This window comes from Prionailurus viverrinus, chromosome A1 (assembly GCF_022837055.1).
Source record: "Prionailurus viverrinus isolate Anna chromosome A1, UM_Priviv_1.0, whole genome shotgun sequence".
In the NCBI taxonomy this organism is placed as follows: Eukaryota; Metazoa; Chordata; class Mammalia; order Carnivora; family Felidae; genus Prionailurus; species Prionailurus viverrinus.
In genome coordinates, this window is record NC_062561.1 from 25,902,595 (window position 1) to 25,929,382 (window position 26,788).

The following is a 26,788-nucleotide window of genomic DNA, read 5'->3' on the forward strand; positions in this document are numbered from 1 at the left end:
ATTTTGAGAGAGAGAGAGAGAGAGAGAGAGAGAGAGAGAGAGAGAGAGGAAGAACAAGCCTTCGACAGAGAAGGAAAGAAAGAATCCCAAGCAGGCTCCGCACTGTCAGTGCAGAGCCCGATGTGGGGCCTGAACTCACAAACCATGAGATCATGACCTGAGCCAAAATTAAGAGTCGGATGCTTAACCGACTGAGCCACCCAGGCGCCTCTGTGGTACTATATGCTAAATATAGTATCCCATAAAATTTAAGGAGTATTAATAATCTCTTTATGAATTTGCTGTAGAACTGAACAAAACACTTTCAAGTACTGAAAAGAAAAAGATCTGAAGAACTTAATCATAGGTCCTAAAATCACTGGGTTGTCTAATTTCCATTTGCTCCATTTTTCTGATATTTTCCTCGGAAGAAGAGTCCCTCCATATCTGGCTGTAGGCTAGACATCTATTTACCTATAGTGAGGAACAGAAGGAGAGAGAAAAGCACAACTAACATAGACATGAATAAATTCACGTAAACAAGGGAATGTCTTTTCTGGAGACAATCTTAAAGGCTAAATTATAAAAATGCCAATATATTATTTTTATAAAACACCAGTTAAGAAAGAGTAGACAGGCACCGCAACACTAGTCATTCAAAGCATGTGGCTTACTTCCACACCACCTCTTTTTAAAAAAAAAAAATTTTTTTTGAAAAAAAAAAAAATTTAAAAAAAAAAATTTTTTTTTTTAACGTTTTATTTATTTTTGAGACAGAGAGAGACAGAGCATGAATGGGGGAGGGGCAGAGAGAGAGGGAGACACAGAATCGGAAGCAGGCTCCAGGCTCTGAGCCATCAACCCAGAGCCCGACGTGGGGCTTGAACTCACGGACCGCGAGATCGTGACCTGAGCCGAAGTCGGCTGCCCAACCGACTGAGCCACCCAGGCGCCCCATAAAAAAAAAAACTTTTTTTAACGTTGATTCAGTTTTTAGAGGCAGAGACGAGCACAAGTGGGGGAGGGGCAGAGATAGGGAGAGACAGAATCCGAAGCATGCTCCAGGCTCTGAGCTGTCAGCACAGAGCCCAATGCGGGGCTCGAACCCACGAACTGTGAGATCACGACCTGAGCTGAAGTCGGATGCTCAACCAGCTGAGCCACCCAGGTGCCCCCACACCACCTTTTCTGTTGCTTCTTCTGCCTCAGGTGTGTTGGTTCACCTCAACTTTCTATTACAACTCTTAGACGTCCCTTAATCTTCTGGACCAAAGAGAATTTACAATTTTGCCTCATGTGCAAGGTAGGGTGCTAAAATCTGGAGACATTACATCCACATTTTAAGAATAACATGGGGGGCGCCTGGGTGGCTCAGTCGGTTAGGCATCCGACTTCAGCTCAGGTCATGATCTCACAGTTTGTAGGTCTGAACCCTACATCGGGCTCTGTGCTGACAGCTCAGAGCCTGGAGCCTGCTTCGAATTCTGTGTCTCTCTCTCTGGGCCTTCCCTGCACGTGCTCTGTCCCTCTCTCTCTCTCAAAAATAAATAAACATTAAAAAAAAAAAAAAGGGTAACATGGGGTATTTTATAACCAATTCTCCACTAAAATGAAAACTCCATAAGAAGCTTTTTCAGGGCACCAGGGTGGTTCAGTTAGTTAGGTGTCTGATTTCGGCTCAGGTCATGATCTCATGGTTTTTAAGATCGAGCCTGCATAGGGCTCTGGGTGCCAGCCTGGATCCTATTTGGGATTCTCTCTCTCTCTCTCTCTCTCTCTCTCTCTCTCTCTCTCTCTCTCCCTCTCTCTCTCTTTCTCTTTCTGCTCCTCCCCTACTTGTGTGCACATGTGTTCTCTCATTCTCTCTCTCTCTCAAAATAAATAAGCTTGAGAAAAAAAACAAAGCTTTTCCATTTTGCTACTACCTACAACCAAACTGAATGCCTGGCAGAGAAGGTATTCAATTCATAGTTACAGAATGAAAAGAGAAGGTCTCATAATTCTTGGTACTGATGGAGAAGATAAACAGAGTAGAGGAATGAATGAAGTGTGGAACTATGGAAGTCAAAACTAAAAAGCTGTAGCCTTCGGGTGCCAATTACTCAAGCATTCAAATTTGAATTAAAGGGAGTAAAAACCTTCGGATGGGGTAAATTTAAGAAGTAGTGCTGGGGGTATTTCTAATTTACAATGGTTCAATTCCTTTTTTTAATTTGTTTTTTAACGTTTATTTATTTTTGAGACAGAGAGAGACAGAGCATGAACAGGGGAGGGTCAGAGAGAGAGGAAGACACAGAATCTGAAACAGGCTCCAGGCTCTGAGCTGTCAGCACAGAGCTTGACGCGGGGCTCGAACTCACGAACCGCGAGATCATGACCTGAGCCGAAGTCGGACGCTTAACCGACTGCGCCACCCAGGTGCCCCACAGTGGTTCAATTCCCAATTTATAATGGAAGATTTTGTAAAAAGCAGAGTCAATAATGCATTCTATCCACACTTCTTTTCTTTTTTAGCAAATTATTTAACGCACTAATGAAAGCGTTTCTTTTTTTAAAAACTGAGGTATAACTGATGAAACATTTTATTAGTTTCAGGTGTACAACATGATTCAATATTTGTTATATATTGTAAAATAATCAAAATAAGTCAACATCCATCACCATATACAGCTACCAACATTTATTCCATTTGTGATGAGGACTTTCAAGATCCACTCTCCTAGCTAATTTCAAATACGCGATACAGTATTACTAAGTATAGTTACCATGCTGTACATATGTCCCCATGAGTTTTATTTACTTCCTCCATTTTGCCTCCCCCTACCTCCAGGCAACCACCAGTCTATTCTCTATATCCATGACTTTTTTTTTTTTTTCTGGTTTGTTTTTTGATTCTGTACAGAAGGGAGATCATATAGTATTCAGCACTATCAATGAAAGAATTTCTTGCCTATTTTGACAGTAACACAAAACATAGTGCACCTGAAGTAAGGTCATTTTGTGGGAGAATCTCTATGTATCATTTAACCTAGGTGAACCCGTGGCTTTAGTTTCATGGAGACAGTATGATGATGTATAAGGACTAGAGAATTTAGAATTATAGAAAGGTCTAGAATAGAATTATTATTCATTACTAATCAGCCCTCTAATTCCAGAAAAGTGGACCTCATAAAAGTTAGTTTCTCCCTCTATAAAATGAAGTCAGTAAGTCCAGATCTCTGGGTTTTCTTGAGATTTAAATGAGATAATTCATTGGGAAATCGCAAGCAATTGGTGTCACTGTCCTTATTTTCTTTCAGGGAGAAATCTGTATTTTCCCTTTGGAATCATAATTTAAAAATAGTACCTTTAAATCATCATGCCTTCTATGTTTTCAAAATACAGCCAACATGGGCAGAAATACATGCACAAACAAGCTCTCTCACCTTAGCTCTCCTCTCCCTGTCAGCTGGGGTGTCTGTCCAGACGGATCGATCCCCAGATTTCTCATCGGCTCGTCTCTTAAAAGTTCTGGGCCCGAGACCAAAGTCTTTCATTTCTGGAGGAAGCTCAGTCATCCATGATTCTCTTGTAATTGGTTTGGATGAATTCTTTAAGAGAAGTAAAAAATCAAACAGTCAAAAAAAAAAAGAAAAGTAGCCCAGAAAGTGTTTGTAAGATACTGTATAAGTGGTCAGGTTTCTCAATTGAGGCTTTAAGAGGAAGAATTTAATATAAAGGATTATATTTTGTCATATATGTTACAATTACCTCATCCAATTTATTGTTCTTTTGACTTTGTTCTCTTTTGCCACACAGAAATTTTTAAATAGGCAAATTTGCCAGTCTTTTCCTTTTACAGCTTCTAGATTACCTTGCTCCTAAGTTTTCTTTACATACATATTGCATATATTTTATTTATATTATTAATTATATTATATTATTATTTATTTATATTACTTATATACATAATGCATATATTTTCTTTCATCTCGATTTTAAAATTTAGATTTTTAATCCATTTAGCCAATTTCTCAGAGTATAGTATATTTAAAACTTACATCATCTCCTCTGGTCAGTTTTTCTTTCATTCTCTGGGCCCTTTTTTCAAACTCTGTCGTGATGCTGTAGTTAACTGGTCCTTTTGCAGGCATGGGTCCAACAATGTCCTCATCTTCACTGCTATCTGTTTCCTTTTGAAATAAGACATTGCCTTTAAACCAGGAGCAGAGCCATAGGTTATAGAAAATGATCCTAAAATACTCAAAATTTCACTGCAATGGATTACTTAGAGACAATAAGACAAAAACGCAAACAATGTATTGCTGGCTAATCACTGAGCAATGAGGACCTTTTCCTCGCCTAAAATCATTGTTGCACCATGTGCTAACTAACTTGGATGTAAATTATAAAAAAATAAATGAATTATAGAAAAAAACACTCTGATGGTATCAGTAGTGAAGGTGTTAAGCGTAACAACAATGACGAGAGCTATTATAAGTTGAAAATGTTCTGACTTAATCCTCACCAACAACCCTCTAAGACAAGGATAACAAACCTGCACGATACTGACATGAAACTAAGCTCACCCAGGCGCCAATGGCTCTTGCCTTCTCTCTCCTGTTTTCTTCCCTCCAACCACACTGGACTTCTTTTAAAAAAAAAAAAATTTTTTTAATGTTTACATTTTTGGAGAGTGAGTCGGTGAGGGGCAGAGAGAGAGAGACAGACACAGGATCTGAAGCAGGCTCCAGGCTCTGAGCTTTTAGTACAGAGCCCAACACGAGGCTCAAACCCACGAACTGCGAGATCATGACCTGAGCCGAAGTCGGGTGCTTAACTGACTGAGCCACCCGGGTACCCTCACACTGAACTTCTAAAGCCCTAACTTTCCTCCTCTCTACATTGCTTTCTCTTCAAATAAGCTATCTGTGCTTTCTGGAACAATCTCTCCTGCCCTCTTTGCTGAGACATCTCCAACTCATCAGTCTTCAGGTTAGACATTTCCTCAGAGACAAAGAGTTTTTCTCATTTCTTTAGGTTAGTTTAGATTCCCCTGTCATGGTTCCATAGTATTTTGTCTCACCCTTTTTTTTAAAAAAATTTTTTAACGTTTATTTATTTTTGAGACAGAGAGAGCATGAATGGGGGAGGGTCAGAGAGAGAGGGAGACACAGAATCTGAAACAGGCTCCAGACTCTGAGCTATCAGCGCAGAGCCCGATGCGGGGCTCAAACTCATGGATGGTGAGATCATGACCTGAGCCGAAGTCGGATGATCAACCAACTGAGCCACCCAGGCGCCCCTTGTCTCACCTTCTGAATCACTCATAATATTAGATGTTTGTGTAATGTCCATATTCCCCACTACCCTGCAGGTTGATTAGTGTGATCATCTGGGACTATGTCTAACGTACTCATTCATTCAACAAATACTTCCGAATGCCCCTAGGGAGAAGACAAAATCTCCGTCCTCAACATTCTAGTGGGGAGAGGTCAACAATAAACAGAAAGAAGCAGTAACAGATGGTATCTGAGGTGCTGACAGATGCTATGGAGAGAATTAAAGGCCAGAAGGAGAGACGAGCAAAGGGAAGAGGAGATAGTAATTTTGGGCTAGGAGGTCAGAAACTACCTCACTAAGGTGACATTCCAGCCCAACATGGAAGCTCTGAGAGGCAAGCCACATAGATATCTAGGGGAAGACCACTCTGGGGAGACTTTGCAGGAATGAACAGTCAGGGGCAGGAGCCTGCTGGGCGTAAGTGAGGAGGAACAGCAAGGAGCACAGTGTGGTCAGATTGACGTTAAGAGAGAAAATCACAGAGCTCAAGGAGACATTACAATGTGTAGGGCTCTAGTTTTAATTTTATTAAAAAAATTTTTTTTAATATTTAATTAAAAAATATTTATTTACTTTTGAAGAAGAGAGAGACAAAGCATGAGTGGGGGAAGAGCAGAGAGAGAGGGAGACACAGAATCCGAAGCAGGCTCCAGGCTCTGAGCTGTCAGCACAGTGTAATGGCTCTGTTTTTATTTTTCATTTTTCTTAAGTAATCTCTACGTTTCACATGGGGCTCAAGCTCATGACACCACCATCAAGAGTCGCAAGCTCTACGGAGCCAGCCAGGTGCCCCAGGGCTTGGCTTTTATGTAGAGAGAGGAGGAGCAGTGTGATAGTTCTGAGTGTGAGTGACACAATCTGACTTCATTTTACTCAGGCTCTAGCTGCCGTGTTGAGAGGAGGTAACCGAAAAACAAGGTTTAAAATATCAAGACCGATAAACAGATGAACTATGATTTGACTTAGACTAGGGGAGGAGCAGAAATGGTTGGACTGTGGATGTCCTTTGAAGGTGGGAGGAACTAGACTTGTTGACAGACTCTTTCCTATGACCATGTGCCTCATACACTGTAGCAGGTACTCTCTAAGTAGCTGTTGAAGGAAGGAGTAAATCACTCTGAAGTTCATGGTCTTAACCACTGCATTATATTTTCCTTGGTAACAGCCACAGTGTAACTGCTCAGTTCTCAATAGAGATGAACACCCAGGAAGTTACTACAGAATAACAGACTGAACAGGTGATCTAAAGCATTAAGAACTGGGCGTAAGGGGCACCTGGCTGGCTCGGTCAGGAGAGCAAGCGACTCTTTTTTTTATTAAAAAAAAAAAAAAAAAACACTTAAAAAAAATTTTTTTTTTTTAAATTTATTTTTGAGACAGAGCATGAGCAGGGGAGGGGCAGAGAGACAGGGAGACACAGAATCCGAAGCAGGCTCCAGGCTCTGAGCTGTCAGCACAGAGCCTGATGCAGGGCTCGAACTCACGGACTGTGAGATCATGACCTGAGCTGAAGTCGGTGCTTAACTGACTGAGACACCCAGGCGCCCCGAGAGCAAGCAACTTTTGATCTTGGGGTTGTGAGTTTGAGTCCCTTGTAGAGTGTAGAGATTACTTAAAAGTAAATCTTTAAAAATAAAAAACTTAAAAAGAAAAAAAAAAAACTGGGTTTAAGCTTTGGCTTTGATTAGTGCAAAGTGTGCAATCTTGGGTAAGTTACCAAATTTCTCTGGTTTTTAGTATCTGTCAGATGGCGGATGATATTTATTTCATAAGGTTGCAGAGAAAATAATATTCATATATGGGGAAAAAGCATTACAAATTATAAAGTACTCTACAAATCTCAGCTATTGGTAAGGACCAGACCTCTAACAAGAAAACAGCTTTCATACTTGACTCTAAAATCATTGACCTATCTTTTCATAAAATCATTTAACCACCAGCTTTGTTAAATACAGGCACCAGAGATGGATGGATAAGAACTAATTTCAAGGTAGACCATTATCAAAAAATTCCTCAGCTGTCTTTTTTTCAGGTCAAATCACCATGATTCCTTAAACTTTTCATCATGTTGTATTTTCTGGCACTGTAAACATTGCCTTCAAGGATGAGAAGCATGAATAGATCACATTCTGTCAACATGTAACTGCCTTGTTATTTTTCTAACATCTCAGTTCTGTGACAAGCTTCTGATTTAGTATACCTTACAATCCTAGATTAATGTGGATGCAACTGTGTGACTGCGTGTTAGTTACATTTGAGCCAAATGATTACATAGTTATTACTCTGCAAAGTCTTGAGTTTGTTACATCTTATGCTTTAATCAAAAAATTTCCAAACCTCATAGTTGAAATATGATGATACTTGTTGTCCTGGATCATCTCGGCCTTTGTCACTTTTCTGAGTAGATTTAATAAAACCAGGTGGTAATGCAGGACCTATTATAGGCCTGAAAAATAAAATGTACCTTTAACATTCTCCCTGATTTTCAAAAGCAGTTTTTAGAATAAGCATTCACAAAAAAGAAAAAAAAAAAACAACAAATACTAACAAATGTTGAAGATGAGAATTTCATGTAACATATTATTTGTATTTTATAACCTAGTATTTTTCTATAGTATCTTAAAAAAATACGATTTTCTCATTTTTATTTTCTATTTGTTAGTCAATGCTAAGATACTAAACCAGTAATTCTCAATGGCAGTGATGTATTTCTGTTTCCTTCAAACAACCCCTAAGTCGTTCCATTTTCTGGGTGAGCAAAATAAGGCCCAAGGACACCACAAACTAGCAAGTGTCAGTGCTGGCGTTTGAGCCCTGGTCTCCTCGATGCCAAAGTTCATTTTCTTTCAAGGTGACCTATTGCTACATTTCTGAGGGAACTGACATCAGTCCAAATGGGAGAAGTGCCTAAAATCTGGGGCTTACAAAGAGAAAGCCTTACTTCAGGGAAAAAATAACAGAGACAAGATATTTTCTACTCTCTTTCATACTTTACGTTTCTTAATTCTTTCTTTCATACCAATGTTTTCCCCAGAGATGTCGCTGTACCAGTTATTAACAAGCAAGATGGCAATGAAGTCCTAAGCTGACTTTTCCAGGTTGCACTGTGTTCAATCAGAGCCTCACAGACAGGCTTCGTAGCAGAGGAAAATTGGTACTGACTCAGAAGGTCTGGGTTCTGATCCTGGCCATTGAACAGCCAAATACAACTCTCAAGAAAGACATTGCTGTACTTCTAATAATGTGCTTTCTTGAAAGGAATGTTATGACCCAGTGGTTAGCAAATTTTCTGTAAAAGGCCAGAGAGGACATTTTAGGCTTTGAGGGCCATATATGGGTCTCTTAGGCATGCCGGTCTTTGTTTTTTAGATGACCCTTTAAAGATTATTCTTGGCTTGGTGGCATACAAAATCAGGCAGCAGAGAGTCTAGCCTTATTTCCAAAAGGTCCAAAGTTAACATGAAAATTGGAGCTGATAGATAGGATTGTAAAGTTTGAATATAAAATATACAATAGTTGGGGCGCCTGGGTGGCTCAGTCTGTTAAGCATCTGACGTCGGCTCGGTCACGATCATGCAGTTTGTGAGTTCGAGCCCTGCGTTGGGCTCTGTGCTGTCAGTTCGGAGCCTGGAGCCTGTTTCGGATTCTGTGTCTCCCTCTCTCTCTGCCCCTCCCCCACTCATGCTCTCTCTCTCTCTGTCTCAAAAATAAATAAAAAACCACATTAAAATATACAAGTCTTTTTGACTTGTTCTTGCATACTGGTAACAGTGCTCTGAATTATAAACAAGGTGGTGTGCAATTACGTATTCAGCATTAAAGACTTTATAATTCTGAGAAGATAGGAATCAAAACTTACTATATGCTTACCTGGGGCCAGGCATCATGTAAGAGGCGCGCACACACACACACACACACACACACACACACACGTATGTGCATGTATGTAAATATGAAATCTCAATCATCACAATTTTGAAAGGTACGTGTTGTTATCCTATTTTTCAGATGGCAATTCTGAGGTACAGAGTAGTCAAATTGTTTAACGTGGCACACAGGAATTGTTCTTTCTGTCACCAAATAACTAAGAAAGCATCTAATCTTAAAGGTAAATACCAGGATTCCAGCCCCAGGCCTACTGCTTACTATGTGTGCAACCTTATCTATTTAAGAAAAGGGCGAAGAGGGATAAGGCTGCACTCAGTCTATCACAGAGCACTCTTGTGAGCATCAACGAAGGGATGTGGAGGTTTTTTATAAACTACAGAAGTGTTTATAGGCATGTAAATAATCATTTTTGTTAGAGGAAACAGTTACTTTCCCCTATGTGTTTCAAATGTTCTATAAATCTGTAAGTTAAAAAACAACTTTGGACAGCACTTTATTGAATCAACAAACACCTACTGAAATAGTTGGAAAAGACTGGCCTGAAACACTACACATTGTCACCTTGGAGGAGAATCATCCTGCTTTTTAAATCCGGGAGGAAGAGCTGGTCCAAAAAACCCTTCATCATCATCGTCATCATCCTGAGTTCTCCTCTGTTTTCTAAAAACACAGTAGTACAACGTTACGCAAATTTTTTTTCACAGAGAATTTTAAGTTTTAAAGGAAGCATTAACTCCAACTAGTTGTATGAACACTGAAACAATAAATTCATCTTGCCCAATGGAACAAATGGACACCACAGTTGATCTTATATCAACCTTTTCCTGGAATTTATTTTTGGCCTAAAATAGCGCCATATTTTCTATGGCAGCAGTTTTCTATATTTTCTATAGCGTTAAAGATTCCACTTTACTGAGGTTTCGAAGAGTCTACTTGCTGAATGTTTTTGAGCAAAAAGTTTGACGCTAGCTTTTTATCTCATGCAGGAAGGTTTTAAGTTGCTAGTTCTGTCTTATCTTTAAAACGCATCAAAAAACCCTTGCTACCCAATACTAAACAAAAATTCCACTTTTCTTTACATGGACCCATGGCAAGGAAGGGTAGTTAGAAGGAAATCATTCATTTACTTAAGCAAAAACCGTACACTGCATAAATAATTTCTAAAAGAAATCCTATGGCTCATCTAGAATATGTATTTAGACACTTCAGCCAATACCTTAAGAAAAAATCTTTTAGATAAGAATTTAATTGAAATCCTAGATGTCTCCACAACTATCTACTACAATAAATTTCCTTCTAGAAGGTGTAGTTCCTGACGAAATGCCATATGAAACGATTTCTTCCTGTGCTGTAAAAATACAGATATGGCATTCCTGACTATCTGTTCCAGCCAAAGTATACTAGGTTTGAAGCTTGGTTTATTTAAGTAACTGACCTTGCACTTGGACCAGTGTCATCTTCTTCAGATTCTTGATTTCCTTCTTCGTACAATGAACTACTGTCCTCATCACTGTCTGATGACTCTGAGCTACTGCTTTTATAATTAGGGGGTAAAGCTGGTCCTGCAACTATAGGAAATTTCTTGTTTAAGTCACAATTGGTCATAATTGTTGCAATTATGCATAACTGTGCAATAATGCATAAACTGTTTCAATGAACCCCTTAGCCAACACTTTATACTTTATTTTATATTTTTATAAAAGTATACATTTTATATTTTCTTACTATACATCTTCCCAGCACTCGCTGGCTATTACTTATTATGAACTTTTATCTCATTTGTTCCTGTTTTGTGCACAAAACAAATAGGGGAAGGGATTCAGATTAAAAATGGAAGGACTAGCCTTAGAAGAAGGTAGTGCACCTTTTCTATTGTAATCACAGGGAAGACAAAAAAGCTGAGCAAAGATTCAGGGAAGTTTTCAGGCATAGTGCAGAAAATAGAGTTAGTTCTTTTAAGATGGCATTTACTCTTCCAGTGAAGTAGAGGGAAAGACAGTCTGAGGAAGAAAAAGAGGCTTTTAAAAAACCATGGTTGAGATTAGGGAGAGAACTGCATGGGGAAACTGTCCGAGGACTGCTGGGCATAGCTGAGAACCCAATTAGGGAGGAGACTGTAATTTTTCATAACATTAGCCTGTGGAGCTGTGAAGTTTTTTCTAGCAGCATTTGGAAGGCTGGATGTAGGCTCATGAGAAGGTAAACATTTGGAATGATCTAGAGTTGGGTTTTTGCCAGATGAGTTTAACAGAATACTGAATGGGTAAGGCAGCTGAAAACATTGCAAGAGAATGGATGAATTGATGGACTGTGAGGTCTAAGTCAAATAGGGGCAGAAGCAATTAAAAGGAGGAGGCCAAAAAGGATAGAAGGCAGGGTCTGCAGAGCTCAATGAGGTTAAACAACAACAACAACAACAACAACAACAACAACAAAGTCTAACAAGAATAACTGAATGAGAATGATAAGGGGTTCTTGCTGAGAAAGAAACTTGAATTTAAGTTTTCAGAGATAGAACAGAGTCCAGTGTGTGATTAGAAATGCAGCTGAAATTCGTGGAGGTGATGGTCATTGCAGAGTCTGAAGTTGGAGTCAAAATAGTGAAGGCTCCACCTATTTTCCACAAGGCAGCATCTGGAGTACATGGACCGGTCTTGAGAAAACATCTCCATACCCCTCTCCCTGAGTTTTCTAATGACATGATCTCAGGGGACATTTCCCAGCATTCAATATTCCAAGGTATTTGAGTAAAGTTAATTTGTTCCATCTCAGACCTGTGTGCTCACTCCCTCTTCCAAACTCAGTGATCTCCTTCAGGAGGGTAGCTGAGTGTGAGGAACACAGGACAGATACCAGACTGGGTTCAAGAATCCCCCACCTGAGAGAAATTCTGGTGCATGCTACAACATGGATGAACTCCAAAGACGTTACGTTAAGTGAAAATGCCAGTCACAAGAAGATAGATACTGTATGATTCCACTTATCTGAGAGACCTAGAGTAGTTAAATTTACAGAGACAGAAAGTAGAATGGTGGCTTCCAGGAACTGGGGGAAATGGGAACGGGAACAGGGACTTACTGTTTAATGAGTACAGAATTTCAATTTTGCAAGAAGAAAAGCATTCTGGAAATGGATAGTGGTGATGGTTGCACAATGTCGATGTACTTAGTGATGAACTGTACACTTAAAGGTGGTTAAGATGGTAAATGTTATGTGTATTCTACCAGAATGAAAAAGAAAAAAACTAGATGCACATTTGTGGTCACATGATTTACAAAGAAAGTGACATTATAGTGCAGTATGGAAGGGAGGGTGATGGATCAATTAGAAACCTGTGAGGAAAAAAATAAATCTTCACCCCTACCTCACACCATATACAAGTATCAACTCCAGATGGACTGCAAATATAAACGTGAAAGATAAAACAGTAATGCTTGCAGGACAAAACAAAGGAGAATAACTCTGTAACCTCAGAAGAGGCAAAGACTACTTAAAGAGGGTACAAAAAGCTCTAACCATAAAAGAAGAAAAACTAAAAATCAGAATGTACTGAAATTAAAAACTTCTGTTCATCAACACATACAAATGAGAGGGAAAAGGCAAGCCACAGAATTAGAGGAGATATTTGCAACATGCATAACTGAAAAAATGACTTGTCCAGACTACATAAAGAACTCAACAACAACAAAAACAACAAAGAACTCAACAGGCCAGTAAGGAAAGACAGATCAGTGGAAAAATGAACAAAAGACTGATTTTAGCAGTATGTACTAAAGCTGAATGTAGACATATCCAGTGATCCAAAAATTTCAAAAGGAATGCAACATGTATTCACTAAAAGGTAGAGCAAACATTAAAGGAGATAGAAATGCATGAAGAGTCTATAAAGCATTTATTTGGCAAATACAAAGTGCCCACTCTGTATTAAGGCTAGAAGACCATACCATAATGGTGCAAGCAGATATGCTGACAAGTTATTCAAAAAAGTGTATTAAATATATGATGTAATTAAGTGGAAGAAAACCCTGTGGGGGAAAAAGAGGGCGTGACAATGCTTGGGACAGTTTGGAAATGCTTCACTGAAGCCTTCGCTGACACTGAAGTTGGGCCTCGGAGGATGGGGTAGGAGTTCGTCAGGTATGTCAAAAAATGCAGAGTGGGGCCAGAAAGCTCCTAGAGAATTTAGAAACTGCGCAGTACTGAACTAGTTCAATACTGGGCTGTGTGTGTCAGGTACAATGACAGGAGGAGAGGCTAGGAAGGCAGGTCGGGGGCTAAGGAGCAAAGCATCCCCTGCAAGAGCCATGAGCACTGCTCGTCAGAAGGCAATATGGCACAGAGGTTAGGAGCACTGGCTGTGTTCTAAATTGGGCTCCACCATTTACCAGCCGTGTGATACGGGCAACAGCCTGGGCTTCAGTGTTCCCGTTTATAACATTGAAATGATCATCTTTACTTCATACGGTTTCTAGGAGGATTAAATGACAATGTGTACCGATCGTTTAGCACAGGGTCCGGCCCGTTAACCGTTAAATGGGAATACATCTTCATTACAATGATTACCATTCCCCCCCACCCCCCATGCTCTCCCCGTTCCAGCGCCACCTCCCCGCTACCGCTAGAGAAGCAAAGTTAGCTCCGGTCCTCCTCGCCCACTTGCCACTGCTCCACCGTTTCAGGCCTTAGATCTCAATTCCGAGAGTGGGACCGGGCCAGAAAAGGGGCGGACAGGCCTGGCGGGCAGCGTACACGCCGGCCGCTTACCAGGGCTGGGGTCTCGCTCCTCGTCCTCTGCTGTCCCGCGAGCCTTGAAGCCGGGCGGCAGCGCCGGCCCGATCAGATCCCTCGCCATCCGCGGTGGCGGACACCGGTCTAGCCTACAACCCTATCCACGCAGCGTCAAACCTACCCAAAAGGCAGCCCGGGATCCGCCGCAAACGGCAGGAAGTTTTTCCGGCGCCGACCAATGACGTAGCAGCCCGTGGTTGGCAGAGTCCTGTAATTCACGAGACCGGAAGTGACGCATAAAGCTTGCTCCATATTCGCATGCTAGGTTCTCTACCTGGCTGGAGGCATGGCTGAGCCTGCTGGTGATTTCGTGACTTCTAACGGGTGGCTTCCAGCATCCGAGCTGACCCCCACGTTGGGGCCTCTGAGAGACACTGCTTCACTGTCCGACAACTGGATGTTCTGGGCAATGCTGCCTCCGCCACCACCGCCTTCGTCGTCGCCTCCCGTACGAGGGTCAGAGCCTTCCTCAGGGGAGCAGCACCCCCAGGAAGCCCAGGCTCTCCCCGAGGCGCCTCCTCCCTTCGACGCCCAGATTCTTCCCGGGGCGCAGCCTCCCTTCGACGCCCAGTCCCCCCTTGATTCTCAGCCTCAACTCAACGGCCAGCCTTCCTGGAATTTCCAGGCTTCTACATCGTGGTACTGGAGACAGTCTCCTGGTGTTTTTCCTGGATATCAGAACACTCCGGGTAGGCTATTACTCTTTTCCTTACCGCCCCTTTACTTTTCTTCTTCCCTTCTTCCCTTTCCCACTTTTCCCTTTCTCTACTTTTGATTCTGCCCTGCACTCTTGGGGGTCTGGTCAGTTAAGGTCTCACAATTTGACCGGAATGTTTGCTCTGATTGTTCAGTCTGTTTAGCCGCTGAGGAACTGGGAATATAGCAGTGAACGAAACATAGAAAAATCCCTACTTTTATGTAGCTTAACATTTCCTGGTGGAGACAGAATTAAAAAAAAAAAAAGCAGTGTGTATTAGAAGACAGTGAGTGCTACCTAGAGAGAGAAAGCAAAGAAGGTGATAGGTAGTTCTGGTGTAATTGTCAGTGTCAGTCATAATGAAGGTGACATTTGAGCAGAGACTTCAAGGAGGTGAGTGATCAGAGCTATGGGGACCGCTGGGGGAATAGGATGCAGGCAGAATGAACTCCAAGTGCAAAGAGCTTGAGGCAGGTGCTATAGATCAGAATGGAAGCCGCTGTGGCTAGAGGGGAGCAATTCGGGGGTCGAATTGTAGAAGACTGGGGAAGAGGACAGACCTGCTAGGGCCTTGTAGACGATGGGATTTTGACTTTCTACTCTTGTGATAAGGATAGTGCGGGGGAGTGGCATAATTTATGTTTTAGAAGGATTAATGTGGCTACTCATGGGAATTGACTTAAAAGGAGATGAGTTAGGAAGCTATTGCAGTTATCCAAGTGAGAGATACTGGGGACTTGAGACCAGGGCGGAGCTCTGGAGGTGATGAGAAGTGTTGGATTCTGGATCTGTTTTGAAGGTAGGTTTGGGCCAACACGATTTGCAGGCTGTGAGGTAAACTCAAGACAAGAATAACTTAGTTTTTTGCCAGTCAAGCAGAAAGATGTGGATTGAACAGATTTGGAAGAAAGACCAGGAGTTCAGTTTGGAATACGTGTCAAGAAGATATATCAAATAAGCTGTTAGTTTGTGCTTTCAGGGGAGATTTGTGGCTAGAGCTGTGAATTTGGGTGTCATCTGCATGCAGATCATATTTAAAGCCATGAGATTGTTTACTTAAAACCTTCTCCAACTCTGCCTAAGATTATTTTACATTAACTTGATGCCAAATCAGCCTTTACTGTGTGCCAAATGCTGGGAAAATGAATGCGCCTGAGACGGTCCTGAGACAGGTGAGATGGGTTCATAAATAATAACCACAACACAGCATGACTGGTGCTGGAGGCATATGAAAGGTGATTTCAGAGTGTGGAGGAAGTTGGGGAAAGTTTTTGGAAGAAGTGTCTTGGGAGATGTTTAGGATTTTGGAAGAGATACTTTTGTAAGTCGGGGCGGAGAGGTGTGAGTACAAGGTGAGTTCTAAAGATTGCACTTTCTGTTGCGACTGAAGCCGAGTAAGTGGAGGGTATGGGGGAAGAGTAGCATGAGAAAAGATACCGGCGTCTCATTGAAGGATTCTGGGAAGTCATTCGTAGATTTTCCAGCAAGCTTGTGACCATTGGAGGATTATTTTTCGGTGGTGTCAGTGCACAGTGTCTATTGGAAGAGAGGGCTTAGGAACTGGAAGACAGTCTGGGAGGCTGTCAAAGTAATCTAGGTGAAGGATCGGGGTTTCAGAGCTGGATCACAGCCATAAGAAAGGAAAGAATTTGAGAGAAAATGTATTTCACAAGGTTGTTTTCCTGGTATAAAATTGATGGTGAAAAGCTGTATTGGGATAGTATTGTTTACATTTCTAATGTTTGAAATAACAAGAAATGTCATCAAGGTTAGAGTAGCCATTCCTTTCTTTGATGCCTTTGAAGCATTGTATGGACATCTAATCTTACCAATTATGTGTTCATTTGAAAAATATTTATTTGGTAGACTAGTCTTAATCTTCGTTAGTTTGCTTGAACTACTTTTCTTCCTAGAAGAGGTAGTTTCTACCCAAGTATTTGTGACATGATAGAGCAAATACAAATTTAAAAAATTGTATAGTTGCAAATATTTATGGATTTCTTTTTGTTTCTTAGTTAAGCGTTCTTATTTTCCACGAAAATATGATGCAAAGTTCACTGACGTCAACTTCCCTCCCAGTAGAAAACAGAAGAAAAAGGTATTTTTGAAGATATTCTTGAATGGGACACTTCGGTCCCTATGTCACTGTTTCATGCCTTGCGTTTCTAACGTAACTGTTTCACTGTTTGCATCCATTATTGACACAGTGGGGCCTTGCTATAATAGGATCTTTAAAGATCTTAGCCTTAAGTAAAAACTTTAAGCAAAATATTTTTGAGAAGTAAATGGAGAAATTGTAGAAAGAGAAAACATTGAACTCATTTCAATATATTTTCAAAAATAAATATAACAGAATTGTGATTATGAGTAAATATAAATGTTATTAAACCTTGGTGAACTAAATATTTATATATTAGCAAATTGGAAGGGGAAGGATGGAATTTAGGGAGAAGAACAGAAGTCCAAACTTTCTCTTATAAAATTGAAAGTATGGAGTTAAGAACAAATTATAATGACATAAACTCTTTATTTTTCATTATCTTTTTCTTTTTGACACAGGGATCTTTTAGGAAAAAATACTTCTGTGATTGAAAAAAGAGCAGTTTCTTCTTCTTGTGTCAGAATCAATTAAAATTAAATTTAATGTTAATTTAAAATAGTTTATATTTAATTTTTCCTCTGTGCCTGAAGTCATGTCTGAAATTGTTCAGGCAAGATTTTTTTGTGTTATTATTGTTACCTTATTTATTTATTTTAATTCATTGTACTGCTTCAGTTCTTTTCAGTAGTAGATATTTATCATTTTTAGGAACAAAGTTATTGTTTTTTAAAAATCAAGATCAACTCTTTGTTGTGCTTCAGGGACCAAATCTTAAAATAGGCTGCTTTCTGAGGAAATTTATAAATCTGGTCTGTTTTTTTTTTTTTTTTTTTTTTTTTTTTTTCAACGTTTATTTATTTTGGGGACAGCGAGAGACAGAGCATGAACGGGGGAGGGGCAGAGAGAGAGGGAGACACAGAATCGGAAACAGGCTCCAGGCTCTGAGCCATCAGCCCAGAGCCTGACGTGGGGCTCGAACTCACGGACCGCGAGATCGTGACCTGGCTGAAGTCGGACGCTTAACCGACTGCGCCACCCAGGCGCCCCAAATCTGGTCTGTTTTAAAGATGTGCATTAATTAGTGTCAGGGCATCTGACTGGCTCAGTTGGTAGAGCATGTGACTCTTGATCTTGGGGTTGTAAATTTGAACCCCGTGTTGGGTGTGGTGATTACTTAAAAATAAAATCTGGAAAACAAATAATGTCATTAGTTTAGAATGAGTCAAATAAAGTCTACAGCATGAAATTAGTATTCCTCATTTTGACATGAAAACTGTATAGCTAATATTAACAAAATATTGTACAAGTATATTAACATAATCCCAATGTTAAACAATAGAAGGCCATTTCCTAGTCTCATTGTAAATAATTTTTTTGTTTTAAATTTAAGAATAAAAATAGCAAATTGGGAATAAGTAACTGGCCTTTACTAAATGATTCTTTTTTGGGGTTAAAAAAAATCTGATACAGTTGTTTTTCCTAAAAGTTGAAATGCTGTTTTGTTTTTAATTTTTTAATTTTTAACATTTATTCATCCTTGAGAGACAGAGAGCTAGAGTGTGAGTGGGGGAGGCGCAGAGAGGGACGGAGACAAAGAATCTGAAGCAGGCTCTAGGGTCTGAGTTGTCAGCACAGAATCCGATGCAGGGCTCAAACCCATGAACCTCAAAATCGTGACCTGAGCTGAAGTCAGACGTTTAACCAACTGAGCCACCCAGGTGCCCCAAAATGCTGTTTTACCATGAGTATTGATTAGACCATTTTGACATATGCTGTGCCCTTAATTAGATTACCAATTTGATCTGCTCGCAGTTTATATTCTACTCAGATTTAACAATTTTTTTATAATGCTTGTTTTTCCTAATATATTTCCTATAGAAAACAAAACAGAATTATTCTTTCATTGGAAACGTATTCAGAAGTTTTCCCCACATACAGGGATTATGTGAGAAAGTACATACTACTGAGAGGATAGTTATATTTTCATCATTGAGTAAACATTTTTTATCAAAAATCTAATGCTTGTTTTTGTTTGCAGAAAAGAAAGGAACCAGTTTTTCACTGTTTTTGTGATACCTGTGATCGTGGTTTTAAAAATCAAGAGAAGTATGATAAACACATGTCTGAACATACAAAAGTAGGTTTTTCTTGGTTGCCCTGAAGTGTCTTTAACACAATGAGTCTATTTGGTAGAAATTCTGAGCCTTTTTTCCTTAAAAGTTTATAGTTTTCATAGAAATGTCATTTGATGTCTCGACACATTGAGATAGGGACCCTGGGATTTGCAGTTGGTGGGTGGGGAGCCTACCGCTTCAGGAAGAGGCAAGATGGCAGTAAAGAAAGGAGGTCTGACAACTGTGAGTGCTCACCTCCTCTGCTTGGTAAGAGTGCTGGGCCTCACCCCAGTTGCTCTTTGTACCTTTGTGTGTTTTTTCCCCTTTAAGGCTGCCCTTGACCATTTACTCACACTGTGTAATTTGCCATGGCCCATCACTCTCTAAGGTTGGTCTGGACCTTATTAAGTACTTTAAAAAAAATGCTCTTAATTTGGAAAGGTTCTTTTTCAGTTAATAGGAATGCCTCTTCAACTTTAGGAGTTAAGAAAATTTTATAACATTGCCGATGTCATGTATATACTAAGTAGAGAAGTAAATGATATGTGTTACTGTACTATATGCTTTGAGAATGTCATTCCTTTTTAAATACAACCTGGTTTGGAGTGCTCTTTATTTTGCTATTGACACCGTTTGGGATGCTGTCTATCCCACATAGATGGGATAACTATGTAGGTCAGTGAGATTATGTTTGAATATGCAGTAGTAGGGTAAAATTAACATAGAAAACATTGAATAGTCTTTTTCTTTAAACTCTTGCAGTGTCCTGAGGTAGATTGTTCTTTCAGTGCACATGAGAAGATTGTCCAGTTCCATTGGAGAAATGTAAGTTCTTGTGTGAATGTTTGTTTTGTTTTTTAATTCACGTTCTTTTTAATTCATTGATTTGTTATCTTCAGAGCTCTTCATTTACATAGCCTAGTAATAAGTAACATGGAGTACTTTGTATTATTCAGTTTTATCTTCACAGACCACTATGTGAAATAGATAAATATTGGCCAGAATTAACATTTAAAAAAAAAAAAGGTTTACCGAGCGCTTTAGAACTGATTCCTGCACTTGAGTTTCTTGACCACAAATTCTTTGCTTGCTTTATTACGCCATGCTGCTTCAAATTGTTCTGTGTATTCATTATTTCTTTAGCTACCTCACTCAATTTTGGGTGATGGGTCATTCATTTGGGTACATGACGTTAGTTGAGATATGGGTGACATACCTACTTTGTAACCAAAAGTGCATTACTCCTTTTTTCCTTATCAGTTGCACTAATCTGAACACATGAGAAATTATCCCTTTTTCTTTAAAGGGAAAGTCACGATATGGATGGATAAAACCTGCTAACTTAGTTTTAAATTTGTCTCTGCTAGTAAATTTAATGTTGAATACAGAGTCTCCATTATCCCCCATAATTGAAATTTAGTCAGAAACATACGATATGAGGAGGCCTGGCTGGCTCAGTCAGTAGAGTGTGCGACTCTTGATCTCAGAGTTGTGAGTTCAAGCCCCACGTGGGCGTGGAGCCTGCTTAAAGATAAAAAAAGATTAAAAAAAACCCCAAACCCAAACATGTACAATATGCTTCCTGATGTTCATCAGGCTTTTTCTCCCTAGATGCATGCTCCTGGTATGAAGAAGATCAAGTTAGACACTCCAGAGGAGATTGCAAGATGGAGGGAAGAAAGAAGGAAGTGAGTCAAGAGTTCAGAACTAGTGACATAATTTTTTCTTCTGTGTCAAGGCTGAGTACTTCCAAATAATGGCCATTCTGGCTCTAATGAGTAATTTGAAAAAGGAAATTTGGTGTTTTTTAACATTGCAAATATTCATCTGAAAACGACTAGTACTGACTAATTTTGCTGTTCTTCCGAGTTGGTATACAGTGACTTTGAGATTGTTACTTGATGTTTCAAATATAAGCATTACAGTTTTATTAGGGTAGTTTTGATTCATTGAATTCCCTTATGATGTTGGTGCTAGGGGATAGGACAGTAAGCTATATTGTATGAGGCTATTATTGAATAAGTTTTTAGAAAACCTAATAGGAGTTCTTTGTAAACGACTGGTTACATAATGGGACTGTAGTCTACTCTTTGAGGGGAGCTACTACATGCCCCCTGTGTCAGAAGTTCAATGTCGAGGCAGTAATGAGTGGGTACTCTTATTAAAAAAATATATAACGCTTTGCTGTGTTTTTCCTTTGATTTTTTTTTTTTTTTTTCCCCCAGCAAAAATTTGTTGACTGACTGCAGCATGCTAGGTAGAGGGAGTACAACAATGATACACGGGTTTATCCTTAATTATAAAAGGCCAGGAATTCTTTCCTTTAAGTAATGTCTAAGAAATTTGGCCATGTGACTTAGGGCTTTATGCTTATTAAGGAAGAACATTTACTAGATGTCTAGCTAGGATATTCTATGAAAAACCCCAGTGGGACACTGTTTTATTGTCTTCTCAGAAAGGACTATAATATCATCCTGAAGCTGAAGCTAAGGCAGAACTCTTAGAATGGTCAGACGCATTTTGAAGTCAAACAGTGTTTTTCTGGCATTAAAAAATGAAGAGAGCCTGAGATGAAGAAGGGGATAGTTCTCTTCTAAGGTCAAGAAAGATACTTGAAACTTTTGACTGGCGGGTCAAATTTTTACTTTGTTCAGCTTAATTTAAGATTTTAGTTTATTTTTAAATTCAGCATTTTTATGTGTAATGAATTATTTGAGACGGTGTACTTTATGAAAGAAAGAATGTTAGTCAAATTATAGGTATTTGTTATCTTCACTACCATCATCCTCAAAGCTGCCTTGAGTACGGTGTGAGGTTGAGTAAATGTCCCAGTGAAACACACCCCAGAGTTACCTTAACGCTTTATATAGCACTCACTGTCGCGCTTTTAAACTTCTTAAAATACATGGTTTTTTTTTTTTTATTTGAGCATAGTTAACATACAATGTTATATTAGTTTCAGGTGTACAGCGTAGTGATTAAATAGGTTTCTATGTTTTGCTCACCAGAGTGTAGCTGCCACCTGTCGCCATGCAATGCCGTTACAGTGCCATTGGCTGTATTCCTGTGCTGTACCTTTTAGCCCTGTGACTTAGTCATTGCATACTTGGAAGCCTGCGTCTCCCACTCCCCTTCACTCATTTTACCCATCCCTCCACCCACCTCCCCCCTGGCAACCATCAGTTTGTTATCTGTATGTGTATAGGGAACTTTTTGTTTATTATTTAATTTGCTTAATTTTTCAGATTCCACATATAAGTGAGATCATATGGTATTTGTCTTTCTCTTTCTGACTTACTTCACTTACCATAATCCCCTTCAGGTCTTAAGTTTTTAGTTTAAATCCACTTACCTGTAGTATTGTGCCAGACGTTATACTATTAGGTGAAAAAGTTAGTTACTGCCCGTTAAAGCTTCGGAGGTAATTCTGAGGGAAGCCCGCTAAGCATAAAGATTTGGGGCCAACTGAGAGCAAATAGAATTTAGTAGATGTGTGTAGTTGTGTCGGTTATTAATATAGTGTGCAGAGATGGAGAGGGTGAAGGGATAATCAGAAGAATTGAATCTTTAAGCAAGTAGAGTGTAGCCATGGATTAATACATGCCTTGGGTACGGTGTGAGGTTGTGACTAAATGTTCCAATGAAATACACCCTGGAGTTATCTTATGCTGTATACAGCGCTCACTGTCTCACTTTTAAACTTCAGCATGGACTTGGTGGATTTAATAGAATTTCAGTCTCATCTTTGGCTTACAAACGAAGGAATTTAGGCCTCTCGGAGAGAGTATACTAGAATGCCTTTTTCTCTTTATCTCCTTAGCAGAATCTTACTATCTTGAAAGACTGTCTTAAATGTCACTTGGTTTGTCACTCTTTCTCAGTCTTCATTTCCCTTATCTCGGTGCTGCCAGAGTGCTAGTCTGTAACAAGTTAAGGAACTTGTACCAGAATGTGAATTTATTCATTACTTTTATTATTCAGAAAATCTTGCTAGGGAAAAGATGGCAGCTGATCTAAACATTTTGCTGAGCGACAGAGTTGACGTATACTCTGGCATCAGCGTGTGGACTGGCTGCCAGTCCATGGCCTGCCCTAACGTAAAGCACTATTTGCTACCTCGTTTGTGAATACGTAGCTTACTAATACGACCACAGTAGCGCGTGTTGCCTTCTATTATAGTTGGCCCTAGTCTTGGACATCTTTGATTCTGCTGCACTTCGCACTGTGCCTGGAGCTTAGTATGTGGAGGATAAATGCTTGTTGATCGAATTTCTTTTCGTTGTTGTTGTTGTTGATTGAATTCCTGTTAAGTGGTGCAGAGTAGGAAGACCCAGTCTTGGCATGAGGGAGCCAGTTGCATTGTCAAAGTAGTCAGGACCATGATGTAGTTTGACCTGGTGAAGAATTTTGAAGCATTTTATCAAGTATATGGTTTTTTTGTTGTTTTGTTTTGTTTTGTTTTGTTTTGCTTCTTCGTTTTAGTCACCTGGTTTAATGTTTTTCTGATTATTTTACACAGAGGAATAGTAAAACAAGAGGAGTTAACTCCGCTTTCTGTCTGATATTTAGTTTTTCAGGAGCTGATGCTACCAATGTTGAAGATTGTATCCTGCTAGATGGGGTGGAAATGGCCTGACTGCTAAAACACTAACATAGTCCCCTTACTACTTAGCCCTGACTTTGATCATTTGCAAGTTAGTGTAGCTCAGTGGTGCCATCCGCTTTCATAAATGTTTAATTCTTTTGAGGAGAGTAGCAATGGCTGCTAGTCAGAAAAGATTATAAAGCAACTAAGAAGTTAACTAAGTAAACTTAGTTGTTGAATCTCTCAAGTTTTGAGTTCACTTAAGTCAGTAGGAAAAGTCTGATGAGTTTCTGATTTGTCAGCTTTGGTTCTATTATCTGTAGTCAGTGTATAAACGGAGTCATTATATGAACTTTGGGAATATTAGACCACTATTATATTAATGGTCACCACCTCCGTTGACTCTCTGCTACAAGTCTAGCTATTTTACTCTCTCACAATCCTTCCTTCCTTCTCAGCCTGTAAGAGAAGGACCTCAATCTAGTCTGGAGGAATGCAGTGTTCCTTGACAAAGGGAAGTTGAGCTAAACTCAGATCTAACTAGGAAAAGATGAGGGGAGGCAGAGAGTAGTGTCCAGATGGACTGGCATGTTCAAGGGACTTGAGTATAGGTAAGAGATGATAGAAGCTCTTGAAAGATGGCAGTGTTACAGACAGAGAGAACTAGGTGGGTACAGAACATTTGGGAGATAAATGGGCACTATTTGGTGATAGAATGTGAGGTAGAGGAGGAAACAGGTTTTGAGGAGACTTCCAAGTTCCTGACAGGAACTTGGTGAATCTGAGAGGCGAATCCTGGAAGAGGGTGTGGAGATACTGATTTTGGACATTGTTCAGTATGAGGAGATTCTGAGATACTTACTTCAAGATGTTGCGTAGATATTGGGACTTGGACTGGACTGGGCTGGAGATAGATATTTTTAAATCATGAAATTACAAATGTAAAGACATTCTCCCCAGAGAGGACAGAGAGGACAGAGTGAAAGGAGAAGGCAGCCTAACAGGATAAAAACCAACAAGACTGCCGAGTTGAGAGCCAGAGAGGTAGAAGAGAGCTAAGAACATGACATGTCACAGAAGCCAGTGGACCGGAGAATTTTAAGAAGGAAGATGTGGTTAGTAGTAGCAGTGTAGTTTGCTGTGGAAAGGTCAGATAAAGCAAGAACAAAAAGTGAGTATTTGATTTTGTGACATGTAGGGCCTCCTTGATGTGGACACAGGTGATTGATTGCTCCTTCGCTCTCCTTTTGAGTTTCCTGCCATCTGTCTACACAGGTCTCTGCAGTTCTGACACCCTCCCCAGTGATTCCTAACAAGATGGTTGCAGCTGCCTTTGCCACCTGCCCTTGACATATTTGATGCTCCAACAGAAGTGTGTGTACTTTGAATTCCCCTGACTTTTTGAGACTCAGATTGTAATAGTTCATTCAGTACCTTTTCATATTCGGATTTCCAATGTCCTTCACCTCTGTGTGTGCAATTTTAGCCTCTTTTGTGGTCATTCTCTGGACTTTTTGTCCTGAAAATCTTAAAGTTGGGCATACTCCTCTTTTCTAATTTTTTTAAAGTTTTTTTTTTTTTTTTTTTTTTTTTTTTAAGTAATCTCTACACCCAATGTAGGGCTTGAACTCACAACCCCAAAATCAGGAGTCACATGCTCTACTGACTGAGCCAGCCAGGCTCCCCTGGGCATATTCCTCTTTGATCATAACCTCCATTCTGTTCAGCTCTGTTACCTCTGCCTGGTCTGGGACTAGTTGAGACCTCCCATCCCTTACCCCTTTTACTTTCTTCTTCCATCATCCTCTCTGTCTTCCCTTCGCTTCAGCTCCTCTGGTTAATATCTCAGCTCCTTATTCCTTCATCCTTCGTTGTAGCCACCTGGCAAAAATGTCAGCTCTGGCTCAGGTGCTGAGCGCTGTTCAAGAAAATCACATCGTTGAAGTGTTCTCTGCAAGGAACTGACTTAACTGATGAGAAGGCTGGGTCATTTTCTTAGTATTTGTTCCTTGTGCAAAATTAGATGTTCAATAGGCATACATTTCTTGGTTATATAGGTGACTATGTAGAATAAAATTTCAATAAATTTGTCAAACTGATTTTATTTAGTTTAGCCAACAAAGATGCCAGTAAAAACAGCTCCTTAAAAGTGGCAGTCAGGATTCTGTAATGTGGGCTTAACATGCATTTTCTGATTATTTCCACATTTCTTGCTCCTGGGAGCTCTTTGTACCGGCAAGACCTGTTACTAAGCGTCTCCCAAACAGGTTTTCTGGCCTTTCAGCTTCAGTTTTGCTCATGCGGTTACTTCTAGAAAAATCTTACCTACTCTATCTTTGAGTTTTGCCCTTAGACCAGCTAAATCCTGCCTCTTGAGGGCTTCCCCCCCCCCCCCAATCTGGCTAGAGGACTATCTTGTCCTTCTTTTCTGTCTGCCACTTTAATACAGATGTCCCTTATGATCCTATTAATGAACTTCTTTGCATATGTGTTTTTTTAAAAAAAAACTAAATTATAGTCTTTAGAAATATAAATATGTGGCTGTTTTACCTCCTGGTGCCATAGATCTAAGGGATGTTTGTAAGTGTTGGTATATGTTTATGGGACTGGAAAATGTTTTTATTATGGGTGTAATTCTCTTATGGTATATCCAAGTAAGTGTTTGTAGAAATTTTGCTGAGATTCATATTTTTAATTCCTGTTTTAAACCATACCTTTGTCGTTTTTATTTATTTTTTTACCTTTGTCGTTTTTAAAGAAATTGGGCAGAAATGTGTTGATCTGATTAATAATTGTGGTTGGAAGCCAGTAATAATAGCTAATAGTACTTAAACTTCTGTGGTTTTGAACATTAAATTCTCACCACATAGGACAGACCATCACTAGACCAGCCAAATCCATGTGTGTCTGAATGCATTTCTTTCTAAAGTAGCTTTCCCCACATGCATATGAACTCTGCCCCCTTGTGGTTTTGTGTAAAAAATGCTTTAGCCTTTGAAGATGAAAACCAGCTTAGGTAGGTAGCCTGTGTAAAATCCCTAGTAGAAGGCTAGTTTGACTTTCTAATGGTAGCAAGAAATCCTAGTACCCTTTGAATTTATGTTAATGTATGTTTGACTAACTTCTTGACAATCGGTTAGCTTAAAAATTAGAAACATTCAGTATTTCAAAAGGCAAACATTGTATGTGGCTGAGGTCACCAAAAACTTAAAGCAGTAGACACTTGCCTTTCACACTCTTAACCTAATATGAGCTCTAAGATAAATATATGTGAGGTGGCCATGAGACCACAGGCAACTAAAGGCTGAATTTTA

The 26,788-nt window shown here is 39.7% G+C and overlaps 2 protein-coding genes across 3 annotated transcripts in view; one reads left to right on the forward strand and one right to left on the reverse strand.

The window, feature by feature from the left end:
* Positions 1-14,144, reverse strand: part of GPALPP1 (GPALPP motifs containing 1) — a 35,118-nt gene extending 20,974 nt beyond the window's left edge. Inside the window, exons 1-6 of one of the 2 annotated variants that reach the window (XR_007152453.1) lie at positions 13,954-14,144; positions 10,625-10,757; positions 9,751-9,849; positions 7,639-7,747; positions 4,020-4,151; positions 3,405-3,569 (exon numbers count right to left, since the gene is read on the reverse strand). Coding sequence is in view for 1 of the 2 variants with exons in the window: in XM_047860376.1 (XP_047716332.1) it covers positions 3,405-3,569; positions 4,020-4,151; positions 7,639-7,747; positions 9,751-9,849; positions 10,625-10,757; positions 13,954-14,041 (726 nt within the window). In the remaining variant the exon portion in view is untranslated. The remainder of the gene's footprint in view (positions 1-3,404; positions 3,570-4,019; positions 4,152-7,638; positions 7,748-9,750; positions 9,850-10,624; positions 10,758-13,953) is intronic. The other variant, XM_047860376.1, reaches the window with a different exon arrangement.
* Positions 14,145-14,222: 78 nt separating this feature from the next.
* Positions 14,223-26,788, forward strand: part of NUFIP1 (nuclear FMR1 interacting protein 1) — a 39,699-nt gene continuing 27,133 nt past the window's right edge. The window contains exons 1-5 of the mRNA XM_047860373.1: positions 14,223-14,666; positions 16,690-16,772; positions 18,814-18,912; positions 19,652-19,714; positions 20,501-20,577. Of these exons, the coding sequence (XP_047716329.1) occupies positions 14,264-14,666; positions 16,690-16,772; positions 18,814-18,912; positions 19,652-19,714; positions 20,501-20,577 (725 nt within the window). The 5' untranslated portion in view covers positions 14,223-14,263. The remainder of the gene's footprint in view (positions 14,667-16,689; positions 16,773-18,813; positions 18,913-19,651; positions 19,715-20,500; positions 20,578-26,788) is intronic.